Source organism: Exserohilum turcica, assembly GCF_000359705.1.
Source record: "Exserohilum turcica Et28A unplaced genomic scaffold SETTUscaffold_16, whole genome shotgun sequence".
Lineage (NCBI taxonomy): Eukaryota > Fungi > Ascomycota > Dothideomycetes > Pleosporales > Pleosporaceae > Exserohilum > Exserohilum turcicum.
In genome coordinates this window covers 960,855-987,091 of record NW_007359981.1, presented here as the reverse complement: position 1 = coordinate 987,091, position 26,237 = coordinate 960,855, and the positions used below count along the sequence as shown (strand labels likewise).

General features: G+C 53.8%; 8 protein-coding genes across 8 annotated transcripts; 6 read left to right on the top strand and 2 right to left on the bottom strand.

Annotated features, from left to right (window-relative positions):
• Positions 1-121: 121 nt before the first annotated feature.
• SETTUDRAFT_176868 (uncharacterized protein) lies at positions 122-3,477 on the top strand (the record flags this gene model as incomplete). The annotated part of the gene is made up of 3 exons (XM_008026139.1): positions 122-292; positions 502-3,108; positions 3,160-3,477. 3 exons carry the CDS (start codon positions 122-124, stop codon positions 3,475-3,477), a joined length of 3,096 nt encoding a protein of 1,031 aa, XP_008024330.1.
• Positions 3,478-5,456: 1,979 nt separating this feature from the next.
• Positions 5,457-6,744, top strand: SETTUDRAFT_168670 (uncharacterized protein). The gene is made up of 3 exons (XM_008026138.1): positions 5,457-5,993; positions 6,251-6,496; positions 6,617-6,744. Exons 1-3 carry the CDS (start codon positions 5,601-5,603, stop codon positions 6,731-6,733), a joined length of 756 nt encoding a protein of 251 aa, XP_008024329.1. The 5' UTR covers positions 5,457-5,600; the 3' UTR covers positions 6,734-6,744.
• Positions 6,745-7,006: 262 nt separating this feature from the next.
• On the bottom strand, positions 7,007-9,675 carry SETTUDRAFT_108308 (uncharacterized protein; the record flags this gene model as incomplete). Its single annotated transcript, XM_008026137.1, has 4 exons — positions 7,007-7,272; positions 7,323-8,551; positions 8,600-9,194; positions 9,240-9,675. The coding sequence occupies 4 exons, from the start codon at positions 9,673-9,675 to the stop codon at positions 7,007-7,009; spliced, it is 2,526 nt and encodes an 841-aa protein (XP_008024328.1).
• Positions 9,676-11,072: 1,397 nt separating this feature from the next.
• SETTUDRAFT_107983 (uncharacterized protein) lies at positions 11,073-12,557 on the top strand (the record flags this gene model as incomplete). Its single annotated transcript, XM_008026136.1, has 1 exon — positions 11,073-12,557. One exon carries the CDS (start codon positions 11,073-11,075, stop codon positions 12,555-12,557), a length of 1,485 nt encoding a protein of 494 aa, XP_008024327.1.
• Positions 12,558-13,208: 651 nt separating this feature from the next.
• On the top strand, positions 13,209-14,600 carry SETTUDRAFT_38973 (uncharacterized protein; the record flags this gene model as incomplete). The annotated part of the gene is made up of 1 exon (XM_008025929.1): positions 13,209-14,600. One exon carries the CDS (start codon positions 13,209-13,211, stop codon positions 14,598-14,600), a length of 1,392 nt encoding a protein of 463 aa, XP_008024120.1.
• A 549-nt stretch (positions 14,601-15,149) lies between these two features.
• On the bottom strand, positions 15,150-17,077 carry SETTUDRAFT_47020 (uncharacterized protein; the record flags this gene model as incomplete). The annotated part of the gene is made up of 3 exons (XM_008025945.1): positions 15,150-16,501; positions 16,548-16,933; positions 16,982-17,077. 3 exons carry the CDS (start codon positions 17,075-17,077, stop codon positions 15,331-15,333), a joined length of 1,653 nt encoding a protein of 550 aa, XP_008024136.1. The 3' UTR covers positions 15,150-15,330.
• A 2,579-nt stretch (positions 17,078-19,656) lies between these two features.
• On the top strand, positions 19,657-20,508 carry SETTUDRAFT_168669 (uncharacterized protein). The gene has a single exon (XM_008026135.1). It carries the CDS (start codon positions 19,786-19,788, stop codon positions 20,488-20,490), a length of 705 nt encoding a protein of 234 aa, XP_008024326.1. The 5' UTR covers positions 19,657-19,785; the 3' UTR covers positions 20,491-20,508.
• Positions 20,509-22,720: 2,212 nt separating this feature from the next.
• Positions 22,721-24,828, top strand: SETTUDRAFT_168667 (uncharacterized protein). Its single transcript, XM_008026134.1, has 3 exons — positions 22,721-23,158; positions 23,253-24,097; positions 24,147-24,828. Exons 1-3 carry the CDS (start codon positions 22,974-22,976, stop codon positions 24,575-24,577), a joined length of 1,461 nt encoding a protein of 486 aa, XP_008024325.1. The 5' UTR covers positions 22,721-22,973; the 3' UTR covers positions 24,578-24,828.
• The last annotated feature ends 1,409 nt before the right edge of the window (positions 24,829-26,237 follow it).

Genomic DNA, 26,237 nt, shown 5'->3' with positions numbered 1-26,237 from the left:
GCCGTCCGCATTCGCTCAGTCTCCTGCCCGTCGCTCGCTCTTGGATGCTTCTGTCGCTCTGGCGCTGCCTTGACAAAGCCGTGGCAATCGAGCCAACCCGCTCCGCAGCTTTCCTCGCGAAATGGTGAGTAGTTCCCCCCTCCACCCCCCTCCCCTCGCCGAGCACACACAGCCTGTCCCGCCGCCCCAGGAAACACGCGCGCATGCCGTATTCGCCAGGAAAAAGAAACAGGCCAAAGAGGGGGACACGGGAGACGAGGCAATGCTGGCAGTGCTAGTGCTGGCCGAAGTGGTAGTTGGCATGGCTCCTCCTGCGACTGCTCCTGGTACTGCTGCCGCTGCGGCTACGGCTACGGCTACGACGACGACGACTACTGCTACTCCAACTACTGCTACCCTCTGCCCATGACGAGCATGCACCGCTGGCTGCCTCTCCCCGCCAGATGCCCGCGCCCCATATTCCACCACGCCCACGCTGACAAAAGTCCCGCTTCCCCATAGGCGACCGACCGAGCACAGGAGCTGGACCGCCTGTATCAAATGCGAAACCCTCCCCGCCGCGGACACACGCCTCAGCTGTCCATCAGCGATGACAACCACCATGTTACAGAGGCCATAGGCGACATGTACGGCGGAGACAGCGACACCGAGTCCAACAGACGCAGCCTGCGGCCCCTCAGCTTCCTGCCCAGCCCCAACGGCGACTCCATCGCCCTTGACCCCTTCGACCCCTTCCCCAACTCGCCTCCTGCGCGATCCCCGCTACGCCCGCAAATGCCCTACGACCACCCCGCGACCCCAACCAGCCCGAATGGCGCCCCGGACGCGCCCCCGACCAAGGCCTCGATGGGCCGGGACCCCTCCAACAGCGGCCAAATGTCGCCCCCGCTGTCTCGCTCAAACTCGGATACCGCGTCCCATCAGTTCCCCCTCAACAATCTGGACTACGAGTCGAGTCCTGCTGGTTTGGCTCAGGAGCTGAGTAATCTGCAGGCTATACGGAGGATGTCCATGGGTGTTAACAATGCCGATCCCGATCTGCCCTCGTTCAAGTCGGCAAACTCGCCCCCGTCTCCGCCGGCCACGTCGGCGGAAGACGAGTCGAATCTGTTCTGGGTTCCTGCGCGATTGCATCCCGAATTGGCACCCATGGAGTTCAAGACATTTATCGAGGACAAGATTGACAAGACGAGGCGCCGCTCGGGGGACTCCGACTCGCTGTTTCCGGACAATGCTCTGGGGCGCTCGGGCTCGGGTGCCGGGCTGCGGCGGAAGAAGTCGATGCTGTCGAGGCAGATTGACACGGGCGCAGGCTACAAGGACGGGGCGGAGAGGCTCGAGAGGAAGCGCTCTGGCGCCTCACCGCCCAGCGGAGGCCTGGCTAACCTCCAGGAGCTCGAGAACATCCAGGAGGATCCCGCGTTACGCATGAGACGCATGAGCATCGACCACAAGAACACGAGTCCAGATGGCGACATGGGCGACGATGGAGACTTGCCCATTGTGCCGGGCAGTAAGATGGGTGGCCTCGGTACACTGAAGCGATCTACACGCACCACGTACAGACGTGGCAGCCTACGTAAGGGAGGTCCGGCCCTCTCGCGGCGTCTTGTTAGCAATCGACAAGCAGAAACCGATACGGAAGACTCTCCATCCACATCACCCGTGCATTCGGCCGAAGGCATTCCCGAAGTCCCTCCGCTGCCACTTGCGCGCACCCACTCGGAGCCCGTCAACTCCGCCTTTGAGGGCTCCAACGCCAACTTTGCAAGGCCACACCTGAACCGCTCGGCGTCGGGCCTTGCTTCAGAGAGGCCGGGTTCTGCCGAAGAACCTCAACGGTCAGCCTCTACCGAGCCCCAGTCACAGGCCCAATCGCCGCCGCAGGCCAGGAAATTTCACTCCAGAATCGCTTCGAATGGCCGGACAACGGCACCTCTACCAGGTTACACGCCTCCACAACACGTGCCGCAGATCATCGAGACACCCCCGCAGGAACAGGAAAGGAAACCACCGCTGCAGCTACCTGAACGTTCGTCTTCACGCCAACTCCCGCCGTCCTCGCAGCCACTTCCGCCGCCCTCGCAGCAGCAGCCAGCTGGCCCTCGCAGCTACCCCCAGCCTCAATCCCAGCCCCCGACCCAGCGACAGAACCCTTCGACCCGACCGAACCGCCATGCTCAGGCTGCACAGGCGTCTCCCATTAAACCTTCCCAGTCCATGGACGATTTAGTAAGACATGCGTCACCGATGCCGGGCACTACAAACAGAGTTGACTCGCTGTCCATTATACCGACGGCTCCTGAGGAGAAGAAGTCGGACAAGAAGTCCAAGGAAAAGAAGGATAGCTCTGACGGAGGTCCGAGGAAAACAAGCTGGGGCTGGTTCAGCGGCGACAAGGAAAAGGAAAAGCACGAAAAGGACAGGGACAGGGATGGCGCTAAGAAGATCAAGAACAAGCTCAGCAAGCCTCAAGAAAAGGGCCATGACGACACCAGACTAGACCTGTTGCAGACATCAATACAAGGCGGTGGCCGTGGGCGTGAAAGCGTGGTGCTGGACCGTGACAGCGTCAAGCTGGATGAGGAACGCAAAAAGGAGAGTGCGCGAAAGACGTCGAGCGACGGCAAGAAGGAGAAGGAGCCCGGTCTGCTGTCATCTATCTTTGGAGGTGGAAAGAAGAAGGGCGAAAAAGAGTCGTCTCATAAGAAGAACGCTTCTCGCGGACTATCACCAGACCCCCCGGCACGCATCCTCAAGCCCGACATTGACTACAACTGGACCCGATTCTCGATTCTCGAGGAACGCGCCATCTACCGCATGGCTCACATCAAGCTTGCGAACCCCCGTCGCGAACTCTACTCGCAGGTTCTGCTGAGTAACTTTATGTACTCGTACCTTGCAAAGGTGCAGCAGATGCATCCGCAAATCTCCATTGGCAACTCGAAGCAGGCAAAGCAGGCACAACAGGCGCAGCAAGCACAGCAGGCCGCGCAGCAGAAGAAAGAGCAGCAGCAACAGCTAGCCGCTCAGCAAGCGCAGCAAGCACAACAAGCAGCCCAGCAGCAGCAGCCAGAGGAGTTTGCTCAATATCAGCGGTACCAGCAGGTATGACGTGGTCTTGTTTATCCACGGAGTTTTAGCTGACAGGGGTTGTAGCAACAGCAGCAGCAGCAGTATGAGCCAACAGATAAGCCAAACGAGTGGCCTAGTGTCTACCAACAGCAAGAAAATGGCTTCTCGCAACAACCCCAGCAAAACGCCAACCATCAAAGAGGCGGATCTCAAGGCAGCGCATACAATCAGCCCGCACGCGACTCACATCACTCGAATTACAGTGTCAATGGCGGGGGCAACAATAGCGGGTACAGCGTGGCCAATGCCCAAAACTACCTGGGCCAGCCTAGCAAGAGCGGTTATAATCATTATGCGGAATCGGACCAAGGCGCCAAGACCGCAGATGATGACATGTGGTGAGACATATTACCATCACCAGAAGGAGTAGGTGTAGACGAGGGGAAGGGGGGGGGCTTAGCAACATGGATTATGTAGCCCCCTTTGGGAAAAAAATCACAACCGTCCCTTTTTTTTCTCTTTTGGCTCTTTCCAATTTCTATCCTTTTTAGCTTCTCTGTATTTATTCGAGGCTCATTGGATTTATTGTCTAATTCTTTTTCTGTCTCTCTCTCTCTCCGACTACCTCCTTCTCTCTCTCTCTCTCTCTCTCTCTCTTCTTCTTCTTATCTTCTTCTTCTTTCTTCCTTCCTTCCTTCCTTAAGTTTCATTTGACCTTGTTGTGCCGTTTTCCACCCCGGGGCGTTTTTTTTCCTCCCTTCTTTCTGCCACATCTACTACTTATAAGACTGACACACACACTCACACACACACACTTATATATATATATCGTGTTACTTGGCTACTTAGTTGGTAATTTGTTGTATGGTATACGGCTGTACGTAGATGAAAAGAGAGAAAAAATAAGAAGAAGATGATGGTGATGATGGATAAGATGGGATTGGGATGAGGTCGGGATGAGGGATGCACATGCAGGATTGGGATTATTACTCTCATATATATAAATAAATATATATAAATACATTTGATGGCTAGGAGGCATGGAAGGATGGGATAAAGGTTGGATGGATGGATGGGATAAAGGTTGGATGGATGGATGGATGGATTGATGGATTGATGGATGGATGGAAATGAAAGGGAGTATTGGCATAGGCATAGTCAGGGTAGGACAGGACAGAGCAGGACAGGGCATGGGAACGGCATGGGAACGGCATAGGCAAGGCAAGGCAGGGCAAAGCATATACATTTACATTTACATCTAAATCTCTCTCTCTCTCTCTCTCTCTCTCTCTCTCTATATGTGCTCATCAACTACATACACACTTCCTCGCATCTTACTTGCCGCCTTACTTACCGCCTTACTTACCAACCACCTTGTATTTGCATCTCTCACTCCCTCACCGTTTTACATCGCACATGGACATACACAGCGCACATGGTCATACACATCGCTCATACACATCACTCATAAACATAGACATATAAAAAGTGCAATCGCATGTTGCGCTAAATGTCTCAGTCTTAGTCTTAGTCTTAGTCTCGATTCCTGAGTTAGTTAGTTAGTTAGTTACTTACTTACTTACCCGTTGCCTTCCCCGCGTTGTTTTGAAGCGGCACTGAGTTTTTGTGTCAGCGTCAGCGTGAGCATGGGCATGGGTATGGGTATGAGGGTGGGCAGGGTGTGTAAGCAATCGGCGCACGTGGCTATTCGCTTTGTCTTTTTATTTGTTGGTTCTTGGGTGTGTTTATGGATGGATGGATGGATGGATGGATGTGTGAGATGGGATTAGTAGCAGCACTCTATTATCTACACAAGTACACACCCATGTATTACAACAGCACAGCACGGAAACCTATCCTGTACGTACGTATATACACAATCCCCCACATGCTTTCTAAGATTTTTATCCTGCAAGCAGAGCGTGAACATGATGCGTAGTTTACACGATTCCAAGATACTGAAGGTACACGGGTCTTTTTCGATACAGTCACGTGATGCTAAGCCATGTGAGTAAGCATAAGCGTGAGACAGGATAGGAGATACGATGTGATAGGATAGCATAGCATAGCATGGGGGAAGGGGCAGGGGCGCCATAAGACGGAGGGGGGGGTGTATGATTAGATAAGATAGCCATTCTGACGTCATTTCTAGGCAAGAGAAAAAAATTAGAAAGAGATAAGGAGGTAGGAGTTGGAGGCGAGGATCTTTGCGACGACCGACGCGTGTGGGGAACGTAGCGCGACGTATAGTATCGGATTGGATTGTGGGATACATGTGAAAAGAAAGAGAAAAGAGAAAAGAGAAGAGCTAAGAATAGCTGGTGTACTTGAAGTGTGGGAACGCAGCATACAAGAGGAGACTTGGGCTGGAACCGGGAAACTGGAAACTGGAAACTGGGATTTGACACGCGAAGCTGATCCTGAAGCTAAACCTCAAGCCGAAGCAAAGGGAAAGCAAAGCAAAACGAGACGCGAAGACAACAAGATCAAAGAAAAGCCAGTGGAGATAAGAAAAAAAAGCAAAAATGCCATCCTCCATCCCCGGCGCACCCCACAAACTGCGCCCCGTCTTCCCCGCCTCCTCATCACCCGGACCCCGCAACCCACACGATGAAAAGGCAGAACACGAATCCACTCGCTCCATCATCGCAAGTCGCAGCCTCCAGCGCCACATCGAAGGCGGGTATTTCGCCGAGATAGATCGGAATCCGCTTGTTATTCCGAATCCATTTTTACATCAGCGACAAGGACATGGCGGAGACGGAGACGTAGAAGAGGGGGGGCACTGGGAAGGGCTAAAGACGGCGGAGAAACCGGTGTCTGGCGATCAAGGCATCAGGACTGCGAGTACGAGTATATATTATTTACTTACGCCTGTGGAGCCGCAGGGTTGCTTTCATAGGAATAAGGGGAGGACGGTATGTTTCCTTTTTTTTTTCTTTCTCTTCCTTCATTCTTACCTCATTCATTCTTCCTTCCCTACTCAACTCTTTTTTTTCTTCTTCTTCTTTGCGCTCTCCGTGTCGGCGTTAGATGTGCGTGGTACATTGGCGGGGCTGGAATACGGAAACAACAACTACAACAACTACAACTACAACCACGACGACGACGACAATAATACCAACGACAACAATCGACGACAATATAACTAACCCATGTAATCCCTGAATTCTAGATCCACACCCTCATCTCAGGAAGAGGCCAATACGTGCTTATCCACGCCGACGCCGGCGGCGCGAAAAAAAGAATCGAAACGTTTGTCGTTGGCATGGATCTTGCTGCGGGGGAAAAAGCAGTCTGGGTTGTTGAAGGGGGGAAGTATAAAGCTAGTTTTTTGCTTGATACTCATACTGGTGCTGATACTGGGGCTGAGACGGACAAGGGGAAGGGGAAAGATGAGGCAAGACTGTTGATTAGTGAGGTGAGTTATTATTATTATTATTTTTCTTTTCTTTTCTTTTCGAAATTTCCTTCATCTCGGTTTCTGGATTCAGTGTGTCTGCGTCATGGACAGGGAAAGCAATGCTAACGTGAAATCCAGACTGTGATCCCAGGCTTCGAGTACTGCGACCATGATTTCTTAACTCTGGACAAGTTCCGCGCGCTTGTAACGGAAGAGCAAGCCGAGGAATTGGAGTGGCTGGTTAGGAAGTCATAATAGGAAGACGGATGTAAAATGGACGATTGCGAAAGAGAGCAAGTAGTCTTGTTATCTCCAGCATAGAAGTACATTTGAAAAGGGTATGTGGATATGGCTAAAACGTTGAAGAAGACAAATAATGCCTGTACTAAGTGACATGCTTCAACGCCCCCGGAATTTCTTCTCGTAATCATATCGCGTGACTCCAGTACCCAACACAAGCACGAGGTCTGAAAACAACGCCAATGCAAGCCCACTGGTCTAGTACCTGACTAGGAACACCATCTATCGCTACGCCGGCTTGATACCGTTATACAACGTGTCCAACTTGAGTTTATCGATATCGCTCGTCCACTCGTGCAATCTGGGCAGTGTAACGCGCCACCCGCGATCCTCCATTTCTTCCAGGATCATGATCGTCTTGCGGTCGGCGTCTTGCTGGTCCGTCGCGCATATGACAAATGTGGTGAGGTAGAACATAACAAAGGGGTACTTGGAATTGATAAAGTGCTGGACATAGTATTGCCATGCGTTTGCCGAGGATGGGCGATCGAATGCTAATCGATGTGTTAGTAGTGAGTATGTCCAAACCACAGTAGAGACTTACGCAGGGCGTTCCAGCGGTAGACGTGGCCTTCCCATGTTGCAAAGTTAAGCCCTGTCTTGTCTAGACTCTTGATGACCGGCATAGGCCAAGCGCAGTAATGAGTTTGAATCGAGCCCTTTGCCATAATGGCATTGGGATGCGCCTGCATGTATGTTTGAGCGAATTCTGAGAGACAATTTGCAGATGGTAGTGGTAGCTCGGGCACGATTGACTCCTGGTCTTTGGACTCTTGGTAAGAAAAGTACAGGTCGAGCGCGCCATCTGAGCCTTGGATCACGAGTGGACGAGTTTGAGGCTCTTCGTACTCATGCACAAGGCTGATGATTCCGCAGCGTTCCATGTCCTCGACGACTCTCTGAACAAAGCGATGGGAGTCTCGAGAGTTGGTCTCTTCTGATGACTTCTTTTGGAAGGCTTGGATAATTCCCTTGTCTGGATCATGGTGTCGATATCTGTGACCTTCGTATTGAACTCTGGGCGGCGCGGGGAAGCGCATGTCAGCCGAGCATTCGATTGTCATTTCTTCCAAAAACATCTCTTGTACCGAGGGCGGTATGACTTCCGATATAACACGCTTGGCAATCCGCCGGGGTGATGGATCGTTAGCCAGCATGAGTAGCGTATCTTGAACAATATCAATGAGTTCAAAAGGCAAACCAGGGTCGCGATCGATGATGATGAATTGCCATGAATCCACGACGATGGGGTCATACATGGAAGTTTTGCGTAGCCGCAGGTCGTTCTTGATGTCTTCCAGAGTAATCAGGTTACTCCAATGCGCTTCGCAATCATGTTCGTTCCCCTGGGTGGAGCGGGTACGTTTGATGAAGATGTCCGCCTCTGTGGGGTGTACCGTAGCGTCGATGTTGGTGCCTTCATATACGACCAGATAGAGCCGGTTGGTTCTTTTGCGCATTTCGTCCAGGAAATATTGCGTCATCGGGTCGCCCATGGCCATTTGCCCAGATAGGTAGTTTCTTGTCTCGGTCTGTATTGCTTTGTTGTTCTTTCCAACCGGTGTGACTGCCTTGGTGAAATCGCCTTTTGTGGTTGGAATGAAGCCGAAATAGATACCCGTCGCGCACTCACTTAGGACACTCGATGTGCTGTACCAATGCTTCCGGTAAAGACCGAGCATGAGGAGCTTGCACAGCGTGTTATAGTCTTCAAAGTTTGAGCATATGCTTGCCACGGTCCAGGGCGTCAGCAACGTTGGAAACCAGCGGTGTCTGAGAATGTTAGTATCGAAATTTGTGTTCATCTCTTGGGTAGCCTACAATATGTCCCAGCATGGCTTGGTCATCTTGAGGCCTTCACTGGTACTGGGGACATCTCCACCGAGAAGTCGAACAGTCTTCATATCTCCACCAGCCAGAGTCTGTGCGCAAATTGCCACTCGAAGATACTGGACAGCATGTGGTCTCCAAGCTTTCTCAAAGAAGTCGCAGTACATCTCGAGCTCACTGGCTTGACATCCTAACAGGAACTCGCCAATTGTTTTTGATCTTGTTGCACGCTCGAGAGTTTCGGCTTCGCTGTCATTGAGAATCATTATCCTGAACCAGGTGCAGATGATTTCCGTTCCTGTGTCTCCGACATATCCAGCCTGTATTGGAGAGTTCAACGATTCGGACGAGAACTGTAAATCTGGAAGGATGTTGTACAAGCGCCGGATTGCGTCGGTACACAAATCCGTAGAGAAGTGTTTCAACACGAGTATGGTGCCATCGTCAATACCCTGTAACGAGCCAATAGGTATGGCGGGCTTGAGTGGAGACTGAAGTATCATAATCTGCTCCGAGTTGCGACCATCATCAGATGATAATAGTATGTCTGGCGTGTCAGATAGACGCTTCAAATTTAGACTCGACACTAATAGCGGTTAGCTTAGCGGCATTATGCCAAAACAAATCTTACTGAGCATCAGGTTGGCCAAAGTCCTGACATCCTTTTCGAGTTTTGCAATCCATTCGATAAAGTCTACCGTGTCGATTCCACAAGTGTGGAACCTCTCGCGAATACGACGACGAAGCTCTACAGCTAGCCGAAGTTTGAGCACCTTTTGCTTGGCCGAATGTGTGTCCACTACTACACTCTTTTCCGCAGTATGTTGCAGTCTCTCCCAGCGCACGCTCAGGTCATTCAGCTCTCTGAGATGCCGGTTGCACCAGGTCTGGTCCTCGGTCGACAGTAAGAGGTGACAGCGTCGCCCGTCCGTCTCAATAGCATCGCAACGAAGCCCCTGTGCCGTTGGCGACTCTGGGGGCTCGCATGTGTGGATGAGGTTGCGTGCCTTTTCTGTGGATCGATAGCGATGTCTTTCTGGTCTGTGGATATGTAACTGGAGACTCATTGGGACAGTGTGAAAGAATGAAGCCAAAAGGCGTTGAGATGCGCCAATACTAGCTTGGATGCATATAAACTCAAGGAAATCGACGAAACAAGAGATATGGGCAAACAGAGCGATGGACGAGAAGCGGTGATGAATCGGCTACAGCCTTATCGATGGAGGGTATAAGAGATGTTAGCCAAGATAGTGGACAGCTATCACGGGTAGGGGGGTGGCATGAAGCAGCCTTTGCATGCTCAGCACACATTGCCCAGCGCGAAAAGGTCAGCCGTGTAACCCCTTCTTTCGCGGACAGGTTCCCGCTAGTCTAAACGGGTGACCTGAGGCTACTTTAACCGCTGAGGCTGGTTCGGCTTGCGTCGAACTTTTCTCGTAGCAAAATCAGTACCAGGCACTCTTCGCAACAATCGCATTTTCTGTTGAAAGCGTAGCAGTGAAGTCTGTATATGTAGCGACTGTGCCGCACAAAGGGTTGAGAGCAGCATCGACAGCAAGTCATGGCCTCACATGGGCGGTCATAGGGTGGCGTTGATCTGATCGGTATCATGGAGATAAGCGAATGTTGTTTTCGACAAAGCGGGTAATGGTCGCCTCTCGTTGGCCCACCGGTAGGAGGCTGGGGCTAAGCGCTGACATGGCTGGGCTACACACCAACAGCGACAAGAAAACAGCCGTGCCGTCTTTTGCGATGATGGCCAGTCCCAGTTCGCGGAGGCTCTCCGTGTTGCACATAGGGTAGTTGTCTGCAGGACCGCAAGCATTGCCACGGGCGTCTCCTTGTACTACACGGCCTTGAATGGTCACGATAATCTTGTCCTCGTGAATGAGAAGGTATCCTCTAGGGCCTGCGGTCGCTTCTTGGATGGAACTCAAGACATGGCTCGCCTATTGATATGCTAAATACCGCGAGAAACGAGGGTTGTCGACGGTTCAGCAGGCGCTGGTACTGTGGTCCTAGGGGGCGCAGAAAGTCCGGTACAGCCCGGAGAGGCAACATTGCAGGATAGGCGACATGGCTGGGTGTTGGTGGAGTGATTTTGGGTCTGTCCGATCTTGGGATGTAAAAGAGAATGCGGGGATGGTGGTGGAGGAGTGAGTACGGGGAAAAGACCGACCGGCCCTTCCCCACCCCACACGTCCGGGATGCCGGTTCGGGCAATTGCGCAGATAGTATCCGAGGTTGCGCTTCCATGGGACGACGCATCGTGAGCTTCCCCACACGCTCTACACGCCTGCTGCTGTCGCTGATTGACACTTGCTTCCACACTCACACCTTGTAAGCGTTTTCAACTGTAAACGTGCCAATTCACTGGCACTCAGTAACCTTTACATATCGAAAGGCGACCGCGACCCCCGCACTCTCCATCCGTCCGCGGGGAGAACCCTGGCCAAAACACCACATGGCAATATCACCAGCAATTCGGATCGCGCCCTCACGCGCTGCGCGTGCCCTCAACCTTCTCCGCACTGTGCAATACACACATCCGCCGTCATGCCCCTGCCACTCGAACCCCAACTACCATCAATCGCCCACCACGGTCCAGCAGGCACGCCGACACGTGGCCACGCCGCTTGACCAGTTCCAGCAAAAGGAATATGCTTTCGAGATGGCAGCCTCGAGCATCCGCTTTGGGCCAGGATGCACCAAGGAGGTCGGCATGGACTTTAAAAACATGGGCAGCAAGCGCGTCATGGTCGTCACGGACGGGACGGTGCGAAAGCTGGATGCGATGAAGCAGGTCGTCGAAGGGCTTGAGAGGGAGGGCGTGACGTATGAAATCTTCGACAAGGTGCGGGTAGAGCCAAAGGACCACAGCATAAAGGAGGCGATTGAGTTTGCGAAGCCATGGCGGCCAGACGCCTTCCTCGCAGTTGGCGGCGGCAGCGTAATCGACACGGCCAAGCTGATGAATCTGTACACCACCTTCCCCGAGGCAGACTTCCTGGACTTTGTCAACGCGCCCCTAGGCAAGGGAATGCCCATTCCCTCCAAGCTGTTCCCGCTCATTGCCGTCCCAACCACTGCCGGCACGGGCTCCGAGACGACTGGCACTGCCATCTTCGACCTCGTCTCCAAGCGCGCAAAGACTGGCATTGCGCATCGCAACCTGAAGCCTACGCTGGGCATAGTCGACCCCATCAACACACGCACCATGCCGTCGGCCGTCCACGCGTCGTCGGGTCTCGATGTGCTGTGTCACTCGCTCGAATCCTGGACAGCGATACCCTACCATGAGCGCACTCCCCGCCCCACTAACCCCATCAACCGCCCAGCATACCAAGGCGCGAACCCCATTTCTGACATCTTCTCTCTCAAGGCCCTGAGAGATACGGTAAAATATCTGCCGCGTGCCGTCAGGGACCCCGAAGACCACGAGGCACAGTCGCAGATGTTGCTAGCTGCAACGCTGGCTGGCGTTGGCTTTGGCAACGCAGGTGTCCATCTCTGCCACGGCATGTCGTATCCTATTTCAGGCCAGAACCCTGGGTACAAGCACGCAGGTTACGCAGTGGACCACGCCATCATTCCGCATGGTGTCAGTGTCGCCGTCACTGCCCCGGCCGTATTCAGGTTCACCGGTGCATCCAACCCAGAGCGTCACTTGGCTGCCGCCGAGGCGTTTGGCGTCGACATTTCGAATGTAAAGGCGGAGAGTGCTGGTGAGGTTTTGGGCGAGGCGCTAGCCGAGTTTTTGATCAAGCTCGGTGATCAACCACGAGGCCTCAAGGCACTAGGTTTCAGCAGTGAGCATCTAGACCAGCTAGTCGAAGGCACCATCCCACAGGCCAGAGTGTTGATGTTGGCGCCAAACCTGGAGATGCAAAATGTCGACGCGGAGAGGGAGCAATTGCGGGGCTTGTTTGAGGAGGCCATGGAGTACTAGCACCCATTTCGCTGCACCATTACGACTGTATAGTAAAATTAGCTTTAACCAGCGCATCGTGGATCACACAAAACACCTACTGCAGGAATCTATCCACACCTTCCTATATCGGACAGCAGTATGGACGGGTTGCCAAGACTATTTTTCAGGGGCAATCACACGCATGTTTCAGCCTCCATTCCGCCCGTACTCCGCCGCCATCATCAAGGCCAATTTGACAGTATGTTGATTGAAATTTGTAAAGACCGTGAGGAGGGTTGAGTACTCTGGATATCAGTGGATATCTGAAAATCTAAATCTCTGCATATCTGATATCTGATATTTGATAACTGATGACGCGGCTACCGGGCGCGGTATTAACCGACGCGTAGAAATCTCTAGTCCACCTAGTCGATTCAAAATCATCATACCTAGACTGTCGCAGTAGCAGTCGCGTAAAACCCGCTGGCCGCCAAGGATACTGGGGCAAGAGGCGGAATGTCTCGAAGTTTAGTTTCATGTCGCGCTTCCGCGATCGTGGAGTGTTTGAATACCACACGTTGCGTAATCGCTGTATATTTATCTAGCCAAGGAGCCGCCTACCATGACCACAATCACAAAGTATTTCTTTTCTTCTAATATCAAGCAGAACTTGCTAGCCTCGTTCAAAACATGTACACTCACATAATGAAATCGGCTGTTGGAATCAGTTTGCTGGGAGGCGTGGTGCTGGCATCGTCGAGTAGCAACATCAAGTTTGTGGCTCAACAACCACTACTGCAAAATGCCTGCCCATCCAACTCGCTCATCCACGACACCAACTGCCAGCCCTCAACCCAAGATGCGTGGAACATACCTCTCCCGAATCTGGCGCCCAACTCCACACACATTTCCCCGCTGATCCACTCGTTGCAAGAGTCGCGCAAACGCGCGCAGCAAACCAAAAACTTCCCCTGGACCTACTGGCCCGAATGCTTTTCTCTCGACGACGAAAACGAGCCCTTTTGCGTCTTCACAGACACGGCATTTGCATATGGCCGCGGCATCTCCATCATCACTACCCAATCGCTGGCGTACGGCATGCGCGATAAAATCGCCTTCACGCAGCCACACCTCTTCACCCACCTCAACAACTACAACTCGCCGCCCTACTACCAGCATGAATTCCCAAACAAGGGCCGCGGCCTCATTGCAAACACAACTCTCCAGCGCGGCGACCTCATCTTCTCCTCGACCCCGATCCTCGTCACAGACCCCGACATGGACGACCTCCCTGAGCCCGAACGTCTGGCCCTTCTCTACCGCAGCATCGCCACACTGCCGCCCGCGACGCAATCCCTCTTCTGGGGTCTACAAAGCGACACGCCGACGACAGAGCCGGGATCCGACGCTCTCGACACGCGCGTGACGACCAACAACTTTGCCGTGGAAATCGACGACGTGGCCCAGTCCATCGTGATGCCTGAAATCGCAATGATGAACCACGACTGCCGCCCCAACGCCGCCTATTTCTTCGACCAAAACACAATGGCCCAGTACGTCCACGCCATCCGGCCCATCAACCCGGGCGAGGAAATCACAATCACATACATCGACAACGAGAAACCGCGCGCGCGCCGCATGGCAAAGCTGCATCTCAACTGGGGCTTTACGTGCAGCTGCAGCGCATGCAGCGTCAACATTGCACAGGCTGCTGACTCGGATGCGCGCATCGCGCAGATTGGGCAGCTGGAAAAAGTCCTGGATGACTGGACCGATGCGTCTGGCGCGAGCGTGTCCATGGCGGAATTACTCGTGAGCTTGTACCAGCAGGAGCGGCTGTGGGCGGGCCTCGCAACCGCGTACCAGTATGCCGCCGAGACGCATGCGAGTTTCGGTCGGAAATGGGACGCCGTCAAGTATGCGCGCCTCAGTCTGGAATACAGTTTGCTCGACAAGGGCTGGGCCGACCCGGATGTCGCTGCTATGAAGAAAATGGCAGAGGAGCCCGAGCAGACGTGGGCTTGGAAGAAGCGTATGGGACTTGGACATGCGCATCATCACCATGGACATGGACATGAGTAGGGGGCGGCGAGGTAAGAGGAGCTGAGCGTGTTCACACACACACACACACACACTCTCTCTCTCTCTCTCTCTGGTTTGTTCTATAACAACTTTTTTCTTTTTGTATTTTCTAATGACGATGATCATGGCTATATATGAACGAGGGATGGTTTATACATATCTAAGTGTGTGGTTTGTGTACCTGTGCGTGTCTAGTAGTAGTAGTAGTAGTAGTAGTAGTACTTGGTGGTTGTGGTGGCTAAAGTACATGGTTGAGTAGTACTAGTACTAGTAATACTATGAGATCCAGCTCATGACGCCTCGCTAATATATGCATGTATGTGTACTTGCGAGTCGAGGAATAAAAAAGTGTTCGGGATGTGTGAATGGGGGTTTAGGAATTACAATGAGAAAGAATTGGGCGCCCCGGTGTGTGTGTGTGTGTGAGATAAGTAAAGAGTAGTGATACAAAAAAAAAGAGGGGGGGGGGCAGATGGACGCCGGCGGAGGAGGTCGAGGTAATGATGATGGAAATAATACAAGACGAGAAATGACAAGCGGGGGTTTGAAAAAAAAAGACAGGATATCATCATCTATGTGCGAGTTTAGCAGTAAGAAAAATGAAGAAGAAGAAGAAGAAGAAGAAGAAGAAGACCAAGAAGAAGAAAGAACATGTCCCACGCGGTCGGTAAAGACAGGGAAAAGGCTCGAGAAGCTACCAAGGAGCAAGTCTATACACGTGCAAGTCAAGCTAGGTAATCTTTGCACTCCGGACTTTAGTGTTGAAAACGGTATTACACTTTTTACTCGCGTCGGCGGCCGAAATCTTGGCCTTTTGGCCCAGGCAGTTGCCGCTCGACTTGAAGCCGCCGGCATCACACAGGGCCTTTCCGGCAGCGGGCACGGAGCCGCGCAGCAGGTTCGGGGCCTCGATGATGGTGGCGGCCATGCCGCCGACAAGGTGGAAGTCGACGTGGCAGTGGAAGAACCACACGCCGGGGTTGTCGGCCTTGAAGCGGATCACGGCGTAGCCCTGGGCGGGCACGAGCACGCCGTCGCGCTTCGAGGGCACCTTGGGAAACGCCGATTCGTCGCCGTTCCACGCGCCGGTGCCTTTGGCGACGATCTGGAAAACGTGCCCGTGGAGGTGCATGGGGTGCGGGTAGCGGTGGGGGTTGGACATGTGGATTTGCACAATTTGGCCCGACTTGACGATCCAGGGGTTGACGCCGGGGCCGTATGTCGCAGGGTCCATGCTGCCGGTTGTCATGGCTGTGTAGAGCGTAGGCACCTTGGGGGGAACCCATGGGTGGACATTCATGGGCGTGCGCGTGCCAATGCCCTTGAAATAGGTCTGGTTGGTTACGAATTCGATTCGGTTGTTTGCGGGTCCGAGGAGCTTCTGGCCGTCGAGCGGCTTCATGGTAAAGTCGTCGAGTGTGTCTGGCGTGGCGCGGGCCTTGAAATCCATGGCATTCTCCATCTCTTCAATCTCTTCCATCATGTCGTAGATGAGTCTTCCGATAACCGACGTCTCTTCATCGGCAGGAACGCCGTCTGTAAACATGTCCGTTTCCATTTCTGCGTACCATCGGGATGCGTGCTTTGGTTCATCCTGACCCTTGACTACCACGCCGTAGCTCTGGCCGGCGCAAAGGAGGATTTTGTCCGTGTCGCGTGGCACCATTTGCACGCCGTCAATCTCGACTACAGTGAGCTTGTAGTTGTCAATGTGGAACGTGCCACATGCCACTGCGGCCGTGTTGACAATGCGGAGCAGGTATCTCTTGCCCTTGAGAAGCTTCAAGTTGAAAGGCTTAATGTTGTCGTTGAAGAGGAACGAGTTGGGCGTATCGAATCGGCCCTCAGTATTAGCAGGACTCATGTAGTCTTCAATCATCTCAGGCATCGTGCGGTGGTACCTGCAATCTGTAAGCGCGCATCTTGCGCCAACGCCAATGTACTCACCAGTCAGACATGGACAGATACAGCTGCTTGTGGATGCCCAGGCTCCTCTCCCACTTGCGATCATGCACAATCATCTTGCCTCGCAGGCCATCGGGATACTGGCCTTTTTCGTGCGCATGGTACCAATGTGTCCCAGCAGGGTTGGCGACGAATGTGTAGGTGTACGACTGTCCGGGCCGAATAGGGCACTGTGTAACTCCACTAGGGCCGTCCGAGAGCTGTGATCCACCCTGCCAGATGCCGTGGAAATGCAGAGATGTAGTCTGGTCAGGCAGGTTGTTATGCACTGTGACGGACACCGTGTCGCCCACATCGCACTCAATGGTGGGAATGGGCCATTGGCCGTTGATGCCTATGACTTGGCGCTCAAATCCATCAGGAGCTGCCTACGCATCATCAGTCGCTGGATTGGTTGGAGTAGGAGCTTAGCGTACCGTCACATAGCCAACACTAAAGTCGTACCTAACCGTCCTCGCATACGCAGCTGCGGCGTACACCAGCAGGCATGCAGCTTGAATGACCAGCATCATACTCTGGATTGAAGGATAACTATACAATACAATATAAACGTCCAAGGAGAGCTGTCAGGGGGCGGGTATAAGTAATAAGCGGAGTTCCCACCAGAAACGGTAAATGTCGTCAGTTTGGGGCCTGAGACTGATGGGATGAGTGTTGTTTGCGCACAATTGGTATTCCCAAACTATATACCCCTGGGCGAGGGGCGATGATCGGCCAGGCGATGCAGGCAGTCGTGCCAGAAACGCTCGGAGCGGTCCGCTCGCATGGCGGGTGACTGAGTCGATGCAGTTGCGGTTCTCTTGCAGCGCTAGAAGCAGTTGGATGCTGATCGCGAGCGGCGATCGATCTGTTGAAGATGAATAATCCCCGTTGACAGCGTTAGCTCCCGTGCCATTGATCCCCACTGCGCCCCCTTTGTAGCGCAACGCCGACATGGCTAGTGCACGGCAAAAGAAAAAAGGTACACAAGTGACGTGCGCCCGAGTATCATGTGCTAGCGTGTTTGGGCTAGGAACAGGTTAGTGTGGATCGAGCTTGGCGTAGATCCCGCTGCTAATGCGGGAGGGCCTCGCTTGTCAGAATCCGGACAGACATGGGAGAGCCGGCGTGGAGGTGAGTGGTACATCCTTACCGGCGCCACATGAGCGTGTGCGTGATCCAATCAGCTGTCCGATGGTCGCTGTCCTGGAAAGGCGTTGCAAGACATGCCAAGGCTGGGTGGGTTGACAGACTGGGTTGGTGCTGTAAGTATCCTAACAGCCCGTGTTGCTGGCACTCAACAGACGCCAAGAGCAAGTCACGGCCCTCTGTTGCGACCACGTACTCCCATTGTCCGCATGTAAATGTTGGTGTGGCGGTCTCTGCGCGAGACAGTGCTGTAGACAGCATCTCGATTGCGCCTATGCATCCAGAGCGCGTGGCAGCATCACGGAAGCTGTGATGCGCGGCCAAGCCAATCCAACACTACTATCGGGCGACTTGTTGAATCCAGCAGACAATGGCTCGTCGTAGAGGCCGTCAAGAGTTCGATGCTGACGCACAAGGCCGCAAGTCGGTGTGTAGGCCTATGACGCTTATTAGGCGCGGAGTTGACATGTGCGCGACAATGGGGATGTGGTGGCTGGGAGCAGGTGTCTTATGCGTAAGAATGCAACTCCAGTCCATGAACTCTATGCAACAAAAGGAACGGCTCAACCATACGTCCGTCTTTGCCCCGAGTGGCTGGTTTTGTGAGGCCGGTGGATGGACGTGTGTTCGTTGGCAGTGCTGATTGGCGATATTGTTGAGTCGACGCAAACTCTCGGAGAAATTGGAGTGCCGAGCATAGAGCGACAACCTCAGCCCTAGGGCAAGCTGCGGCCATGATGATCTCAACAGATGGAGCGCTGGCAATGATCAGCGCGCGAAGAGGCGGGCAAACACGAGATGTATTGCGACTTCCCCAGCAAAGTCGGCCCCCGTGTGCTGGCAATCATCCGTCGGCAGATGGACATTTGACTTTACGGTGGGGCTGGTCGGGCCCATGGTTGAGCCGAAAGCAAGACGGACCATCGGGTTCGCCGCATTGCAGCCCGTCAGATAAGATAGCAATAAGGCCGGCAAGCGAAGTATCCCTGGACGCGTATTCTGTAACGCACAGGAAAGGGGGCGGTCTGTTTTGCTGACCACATACATAGCACATGCTGTGTGGTTTATCCGGAGTTTCCGGGTGGAAATAAGCATAGGCAAGCTACCTTGGCATGTTGTCTTATGGCCGGAGCCTCTGAGACGACCGGAGCGGGCAGGCTTGTTGTCCTTGTGGGTCTCTGACTCTGAATCTTCTCGGACTTTTGTGGTGGGATGATGCCATGAGTGAGCCTCGTCACGCAGTTGTTTGAACGGCCCCGAGACGACCTCTGCAAACAAACACGACAATGTACACAGCCGCCCAACCAGAACTCGTGAGCGCCTGAATTCGTTGCTTCGGTGATTTCGTGTAGATAATAATAGACGGCGACGTGGAATCAGAGTGGTGCCCCCAGAGAATATCCAATCATCTCGGGAGTCTTGGCGGCCGACAGCATGACGCTAAACCGTGTCCGGCCGACTTTGCGAACGTGTAAGACTACGTCGAGAGATGGTGTACATTTCGGTGCTCGGAGAGAAACGTTTGTCCGTGTCCGTAGGGATCAGCATACGTAGTCGCTGCGCCTCTAGATTGGGCTACCAAGGCCCCGGAAACGGGTCTAGGGTCAGAATAGCAGAGAGGTATTTTCCGTAGGCAAGTTGCGGCGTCGAGGATAAGACGTGGTCGTATCCCCCCATCTGGACAATCCCATCCACACAACACCAACAACCAAACCTCGAATCCACAATAGGCAGGTACAAGACTTGCTCCTAACCCATCACGACGACTTCTCTCGATACTCGAAACAGACACATCCTTCACCATGACTATCCCACCACCAGCCCCTGACACCTGCACTCAAGTCGGACCAGCACCGTGCCTGGTCGAGGGAACCATTCTCGGATACTATCCAGACATTGGTACGAACGCGGCCTATGCTGGATTCTTTGGCCTATGTGCCTTTATCCATCTGGGCCTGGGTGTCAAGTACAAGACATGGTCATACATGGTATGTCGATCGCGGGAAACCAAACCGGGTACATGACTGACATTGTGTAGATCGCTCTGAGTCTTGGCTGTATCTGCGAGGCGGTTGGCTACGTAGGCCGAGTGATGCTGTGGAACAACCCATTTGACAACGCGGGATTCCAGATGCAGATTTGCTGTCTGATCATCGCACCGGCCTTCATCTCGGCGGGTATCTACCTGACGCTCAAGCACCTGGTCATGACGTTTGGAGAATCGTGGTCTCGCCTCCGACCTGCACACTACACATACATTTTCATCGCCGGAGATCTTCTGTCGCTGGTGCTTCAGGGCGCGGGCGGTGGCTTGGCTGCCACTGCAGACTTTGGAAGCGAGGAGCAGGACGCAGGCACCAATGTCATGATTGCCGGTGTTGTGTGGCAGGTGTTTACGCTGACCATCTTTGGCTACCTGCTCGTTGAATACACTGTGCGCACGTACAAGCACCGCGCCGAAGTCCCCGAAGAGGCCATGGCTCTTTGGCAGAAGAGGTCTTTCAAGGGCTTTGTCTTTGCCATTGCCCTGTCTTTCATCACCATCTTTGCTCGATGCGTCTACCGTATTCCCGAGCTGGCGTTTGGCTGGAGAAGCGAGCTGATGCGCAACGAGCTTGACTTCATTATCCTCGAGGGAGCCATGATTGTCACGGCCGTCGTGGCCCTGACTCTCTTCCACCCTGGATGGTGCTTCCCTGCGGTTTCCCAGGCGAGCAGCCAGCCCAAGATTGCCCGTGGAGGCAGTGTGTGGGACGACAAGGAGGAGGATGTAGAGCTCGGATCAGTGCGGGTGTAAGATGCAGTGTGTTTGAGACGGGAGACCCGCTTTTTCCTTTGTTTTTTTCCCTCTCTCTTTCTAATTTTTTTTTTCCTGTGTGCATGTTTGGAGTCTAAACAGATTGTGTATAGGCCAGGATGGGAAGCAGATGATTTGTTTGTTTTGCTGAAAAGCGGCGCAAAGAGGCGTTTTGGATGGGGCCACGACATATCATGATACACCCTCTAGCATAGCAATGTACGATATGAGACGGAGACGGTTTCGCAGCTGCAGCGTCATGTGATGTGTGATGTGAGTGTGTGTGTGTGCTTGCTTGCGGGCGGCCGAGAGGAAGGTTCGGCGGGCTTGGCGTGTCAGACGGGCAGGACGCGGCGGAAGACGGGCCGACGAAGAGATAAGAACATAAGCCGCGTCACGTGACGGGCGTGCGGCGGCAGGCGTGCGGCGGTAGGCGGTCGGAGGTGGGATTGGGAGCAGGAGCAGGAGCACGAGTATTACTATACTGGGCACAATGTATTAGTGCTATCGTCCTATAACGTGTCGCCGGACGAGGGCGGCGGCGTGCTCTCGCTGGCCCGCCAATGCCAACCGGCCCCTCCCCGTTTTATTTTCTTTTGGGGCCCAGTTCAGCGGTGTCTGCCCCCCGCCGCCTTTGCCCAAGAGGGTCGCTATGGCATTCTTGTAGCATGTTTTTTTATCCGGGCTGCGCAGTGCACATGGTGACGTCAATCGTGGCTGCTCCTATTTGAACCACGTCGGTCGGCCATGTGTCCTGGCTGCACCGCGCAGCTCTCTTTGCCCTCTCTGCCCTCTCTGCCCTCTGTGAATCTCTCTGCCCTCTTTCTCCTTGGTGGTGGCGGCGGCGCCGCAAAGCCCAGCCCGTCTGCCGCTTGCACCTGGCGCGCATGTCGTCGGGCAGTATCGTTGTTAGTGCCCATGGCTGTCCAGCTGCCGCTAGCTCCAGCGCCCTGCATAGCACCAGCGCCCGGCACGTGACTGACAGGTGACGACATGATCACGTGACCAACGCGCGTTACTGAGCTGCCATGTAGCCGCTACCGTTGCTATACTTGCTTGGAACTAATCGTCCACACGACACGCAGTCAGTCAGCCAGCCAGCCAGCCAGCCACCGCCTCGCACCGCCACACCCCGCGCCCGCGCCCGCCAATCAGCGCCCGCCCTGCCGAGCCAGCGTGTGTGGCTGCAACCCAGCATGGCGAGCCTGAGTCTGGAACCCGTCGTCGTGCCTGTCGCACACGCGCGGCCATTATCACTCGTGTGCCGCCGAGGCTAAGTCGCTCTCGCCCTGCCATGGCAGACTGGCGGCCGCCGTCGAGGTTCTTTTGCAACGGGGCGTGAGTGCGTGAGTCTCTCGTGGCTGGCATCCAGCGACGCCCACGGCCTGCGTCCCCTCGATGCGTCCTGACAGCACGTGAGCTGAGCAAGTCGCCACGTCATTGGCTAGGAAAGCCTCTCCGCACCATGTTTTTCGTCGGCCTTTTGTCCCGAGCAGTCGCTTCAGGTCGCAGTTGCCCATTTTGCATAGGCACAGGCGCAGGCACAGGCACAGGCACAGGCGCAGGCACAGGAGCTCAAGAGGCGGACCTTGGGGACGCCCATCGCAAGTCGCCGCCGCGCCCGCTGCTGCTACTGCTGCTGCTGCTGCTGCTGTCCATACGAGGCCACATCCGCCTCTGATGCTCGCTGCGACGTGCAACGGCATCCACAGCTGCTGCCGCCGTCGCCGCCGCCGCTGCCCTCTCTCTCGCCTCGTCGACCTCAGCAGCCTGGCACGCCCGCGCCACTGCCACCACGACGCTCACTGGGGGCGCGAGCACGAGCGAGCCCATCGCCGAGACTCCACAGGCTCCACCTCCACCACAAACACCATCTCCAGCACACCGTCCCTTGGGTCCTTTGCGAGCTGCACACTCTCTCGACGCTCCCACCCCCCACAGCATGGACCTTTCAGACCGATGGCAGAGCATCGCCCCCGCCTCCGACGAGCCAGGCCAGCGACGCGCGCCCCCCGACCGCCGCAAGAGGCGACAGGCCGTTGCTGTGGCTTGTGTGCACTGCCGCAATGGGAAGGCCAAGGTACGTAGGACCGTGTTGCACGACTCCCAGCCACTGTCACGAGTCTTCTTCGGTGAACCCTCAGGCGCCTCAGTGGCATGGCCGCCGGGCATCCACACTGGCGCTGCTCGTCGTCCATGCTCCAGCCATCCCACCACCACCACCACCATCACCACCACCACCCACCGTCCTGTCAAGCATGTGCCACTGTAATCCTCCGCTGCTCTTCTATGGGTAATCACTGGACGTGACACTACCTGTAGGTAGGCAACACAGCCGCTTTTGATGCCGTCTCGAAAGCCGCTAATACAGTCACCTACAGTGCGACGGCACCAGGCCCCGATGCAACCGCTGCAAAGACAACGACCTGCTGTGCCAGTACGATGTCGCCGAAGGCGTCTCGAGGGCTGAGCGCATGAAAATCATGAAGCGGGACAGCATCACCGGCGAGCTCGAAGACCTCAAGCGCATCGTCACCTCGCTCCGCTCCGGCACCGACGACCAGGCCGCCGCCATTCTCGCAAGACTCCGCCTTGGTGATGCCCCCGAAGACGTTGCAAAATCCCTTTCCATGACCTCCTCGCCAGCTGCTTCCACTCAACCCCCCAGGTATGCACCACCACTACACATTTGACTTTTTTTTTTTTTTTTTTTTTTTTTGCTTCTCGCACTGGCGGCAACAAGATTGGTAACTGGAGTTCAGCTTACTGGGCCAGGAGTCCACCGATACCTCTGGAAGTGCAATGAGCCACGAATCCGTCTTTGATCCAAGCAAACCAGCCTCCAAGTTCCGCCATGGCTCCGCCCCGTCCCTGACATCGCCCACCACCCAAAACGCTGCCTGGTCGCCTTCAGCGCCCCTTCCCCAGTCTCTGTTTGCCCCGCCGGGTAGAGGCAAGCACGCAGGGGCTGGAGAGGAGCCATCGTTTCTGAGCCCGCTGTTTGATCGAGACGATTTTCTGCTTGCCAAAGCCGAGGCCGAGGCCGAAAGCGAAGAGGCCGACGACGACATGGAGGGGAGTAATTTGGACCCGCGACTTGCAAAGCAAGCTTCCAACTTCGAACTCCGTCCTATCCCGTCTTCGTCGTCGAAGACATCTTCCCACAGTCAGAGACGGTCGCCGCAGCGGCAGCACACGATTCGCTCCATTTATCCTACACATCTTGCTGGCCGACAGCCCATTGTGAATACCATTCGTATCCACCCCAATCTTGACATTCGCCGCTTCTTTGGCAAAATGGCCTACTCCAGCACGGCAGAGGCCAACCAGTATTCCTCCGAGACGCAGAATGCGCAGACCAACAACCTCTTCGTTCCCACATGGGCTATGCTCCCAATCAACACAGTGCCTGACCCGGGCTCACTCAAACGCACCGTGCCAAGCATCCTGCAAGAAGCTGCGAGTATGATAGGCACAGGGCAGCCAATGCAAGACGTCATCGAGAAGCATCCCAACATTGCCGCTCTCTTTGACGAAGACGTTTTCAACAAGTCGGGCATACTGTCCAAATGGGCAGTCGGCATGGTGCATGGCGTGTTTCTAAAAGGTAAGGTTACCGCTCCGTGCAGCTCCGCTTATTTGGCTGACTAAAGCAGGCAACACGTTCACATGCTTTGGCTCCATGTACCTTTTCTGGTCACTGATGCGCTGGATGATCTCACCCTCGCCCGAAACCTACAATGCCATACCCGACTGGTTCCGTCCTACGCCCAATCAGCTCTTTATGCCGCACATCAATATTGTCGACTTTATCGTCTGGCCTGCCTTTCGCGAACTGGCCGTTCAGATTCCCGCCATGCAAGAACGCATGGAGTGGCTCATGGATATGAGCACCAGCATCCAGTGCGACTGGTCATATACAGCTAGCGAAGCACTCTGCAAGAATGAGGAAACAGGGCAGGTGGATCTGTGCAACGAGGCCAGAGAAGTTGTGCGAGACTTGACGAGCTGGAGCGTTGGGCCTAGTTTTCGGGGTTACGTTAGCAACGCCGATTCTTATGTTAGAATCAGAACAGAGGGTTATTGATGAAGAGTTGGATGTACCTTGACAGTACGCATCATGAGGTGGGCGTCACAAGAAAGAAAATACAAGACAAGACCAGATGATACAAGTAAACGAAACCAAATACGGCGAAATGATATACGGAAATCAAAGGAAAAGCAATAGAAGCAAATATACGTGCGTCCCCCCCTTTTATTTTGCCATGCACATGTAAATACACGGCAACGAAAGGGGAGTGGAAACGGAGCAAAGACAAGAACAAGGTGGTAGCCAAGAAAGAAAGGAAAAAAAAAACACAGCATATTCCTGGGATAAGAAATGCTGTGTTTTTTTTTGTCGCGTACTTACTACGCATGGTCAGAGTCTGAGTCCGTTATGCTGTATGTATTCAGAAGAAATAAATATTACTCTCTTCTCCATTTACACTCTGTTCTCCGACTAACGTACTTTACAAGTTCTGATATGCTTGTGTGTGTGTGTGTGTGTGTGTGTGTGTTTCTGAGTGATGGTGATATTCGAGATTTATATGTATAACGTGTTTCACCAGTAAGCGGGCCACCCCAGTATGTGGGCCACCTCCCCAAACTATTACATCTTTGTAATAGTATTGCGCAACACCACCACAATATTTTTTATTAAGTAGAATAAGATATTATTCTTCAGACGCATTGCTATCCTCTGTATCCTCTAATTCTACTTAACAAGTGCGAGAGTTGTGTCCAATTTGGCTGCAACGCCCGCAGCGCCGTTCACTACGCACCCTCTTCGCAGACGTTGCACCATCATTATAGCTACCACCCTCTGCCTCAGCGATCTAATCAGCTATCTGGCCAACTGTCTAGGACCCCTCTGCCTGTACGTAGCGCCTCTTACGAGTTTTTCGCTTCGTTACTTTAGTAATTATAGCTTCAAGGCAATTAAGTTTCTCCTACATTAACACTATATTATAAGCTATCTGCTAAGCTCCCTTACTTAACTGCTATATCTACTCCTTAAGAGAACTTTTAGGAGACCCTTGCTAGATTTGCATACGGTTTCGAATAAGCGTAGCCTACGCCTCTATTTCGCGCGCGTTGCGCGGCGTTTTCGGCTCCCAAGCAGTAGTCTCTTGCGCTGGTGGAGTTGGCGTACGCAGCATGACGTTAAGCTGTGATAAAACAACGTTATAATCGTGCGGTGAAAGTCCAGCACCTTAGAACCCTCCGCGGATATTTTCTAGTGTAATAGCCTTATAATAGGCCTTTTTAAACGCTAGTAGGAAGGTTTCTTTGCTAATATAGTAGATGCGATTGCGTGCTAAGACCGAGATAGCATCACCATACGCGCGCTTTAACGGCGAGAAGCAGCCCACATCAAGAGGCTGTAAGAGGTGCGACGAGTGGGGAGGCATACAGAGGAGGATTATCTTCATCTCTTCGCAGAGATCTCGGAAATCCACCGAGCAGTGGCTCTCATGGCCGTCAATAATAAGCAGCCTATGCGTCCCCACAGGCCGCGTATAGGAATTAAAGTGACAAAGCCAGTCAAGCGCTAGATCGTTGTTCGTCTAGCTAGTAGGACTAACTTAGATTACCTAGTCGCGTGGCAGATCCTCTATAAACTAGGTAGAGATTAGAACCTTGCTAGCGAAGATAAGAAACGCTGGGATACGCGTGCCTGTTGCGCCAACGCCTTGTATCAGCGT

Excerpts from the sequence above, each read along its gene's own strand:
- SETTUDRAFT_168670 (XM_008026138.1), top strand. The coding sequence starts at position 5,601 with ATGCCATCCTCCATCCCCGGCGCACCCCACAAACTGCGCCCCGTCTTC. Across the intron at positions 5,994-6,250 it reads ATAGGAATAAGGGGAGGACG|ATCCACACCCTCATCTCAGG; the intron begins GTATGTTTCCTT and ends CCTGAATTCTAG. Across the intron at positions 6,497-6,616 it reads CAAGACTGTTGATTAGTGAG|ACTGTGATCCCAGGCTTCGA; the intron begins GTGAGTTATTAT and ends CGTGAAATCCAG.
- SETTUDRAFT_168669 (XM_008026135.1), top strand. The coding sequence starts at position 19,786 with ATGCTGTGGAACAACCCATTTGACAACGCGGGATTCCAGATGCAGATT.
- SETTUDRAFT_168667 (XM_008026134.1), top strand. The coding sequence starts at position 22,974 with ATGAAGCGGGACAGCATCACCGGCGAGCTCGAAGACCTCAAGCGCATC. Across the intron at positions 23,159-23,252 it reads GCTTCCACTCAACCCCCCAG|CTTACTGGGCCAGGAGTCCA; the intron begins GTATGCACCACC and ends ACTGGAGTTCAG. Across the intron at positions 24,098-24,146 it reads GCATGGCGTGTTTCTAAAAG|GCAACACGTTCACATGCTTT; the intron begins GTAAGGTTACCG and ends TGACTAAAGCAG.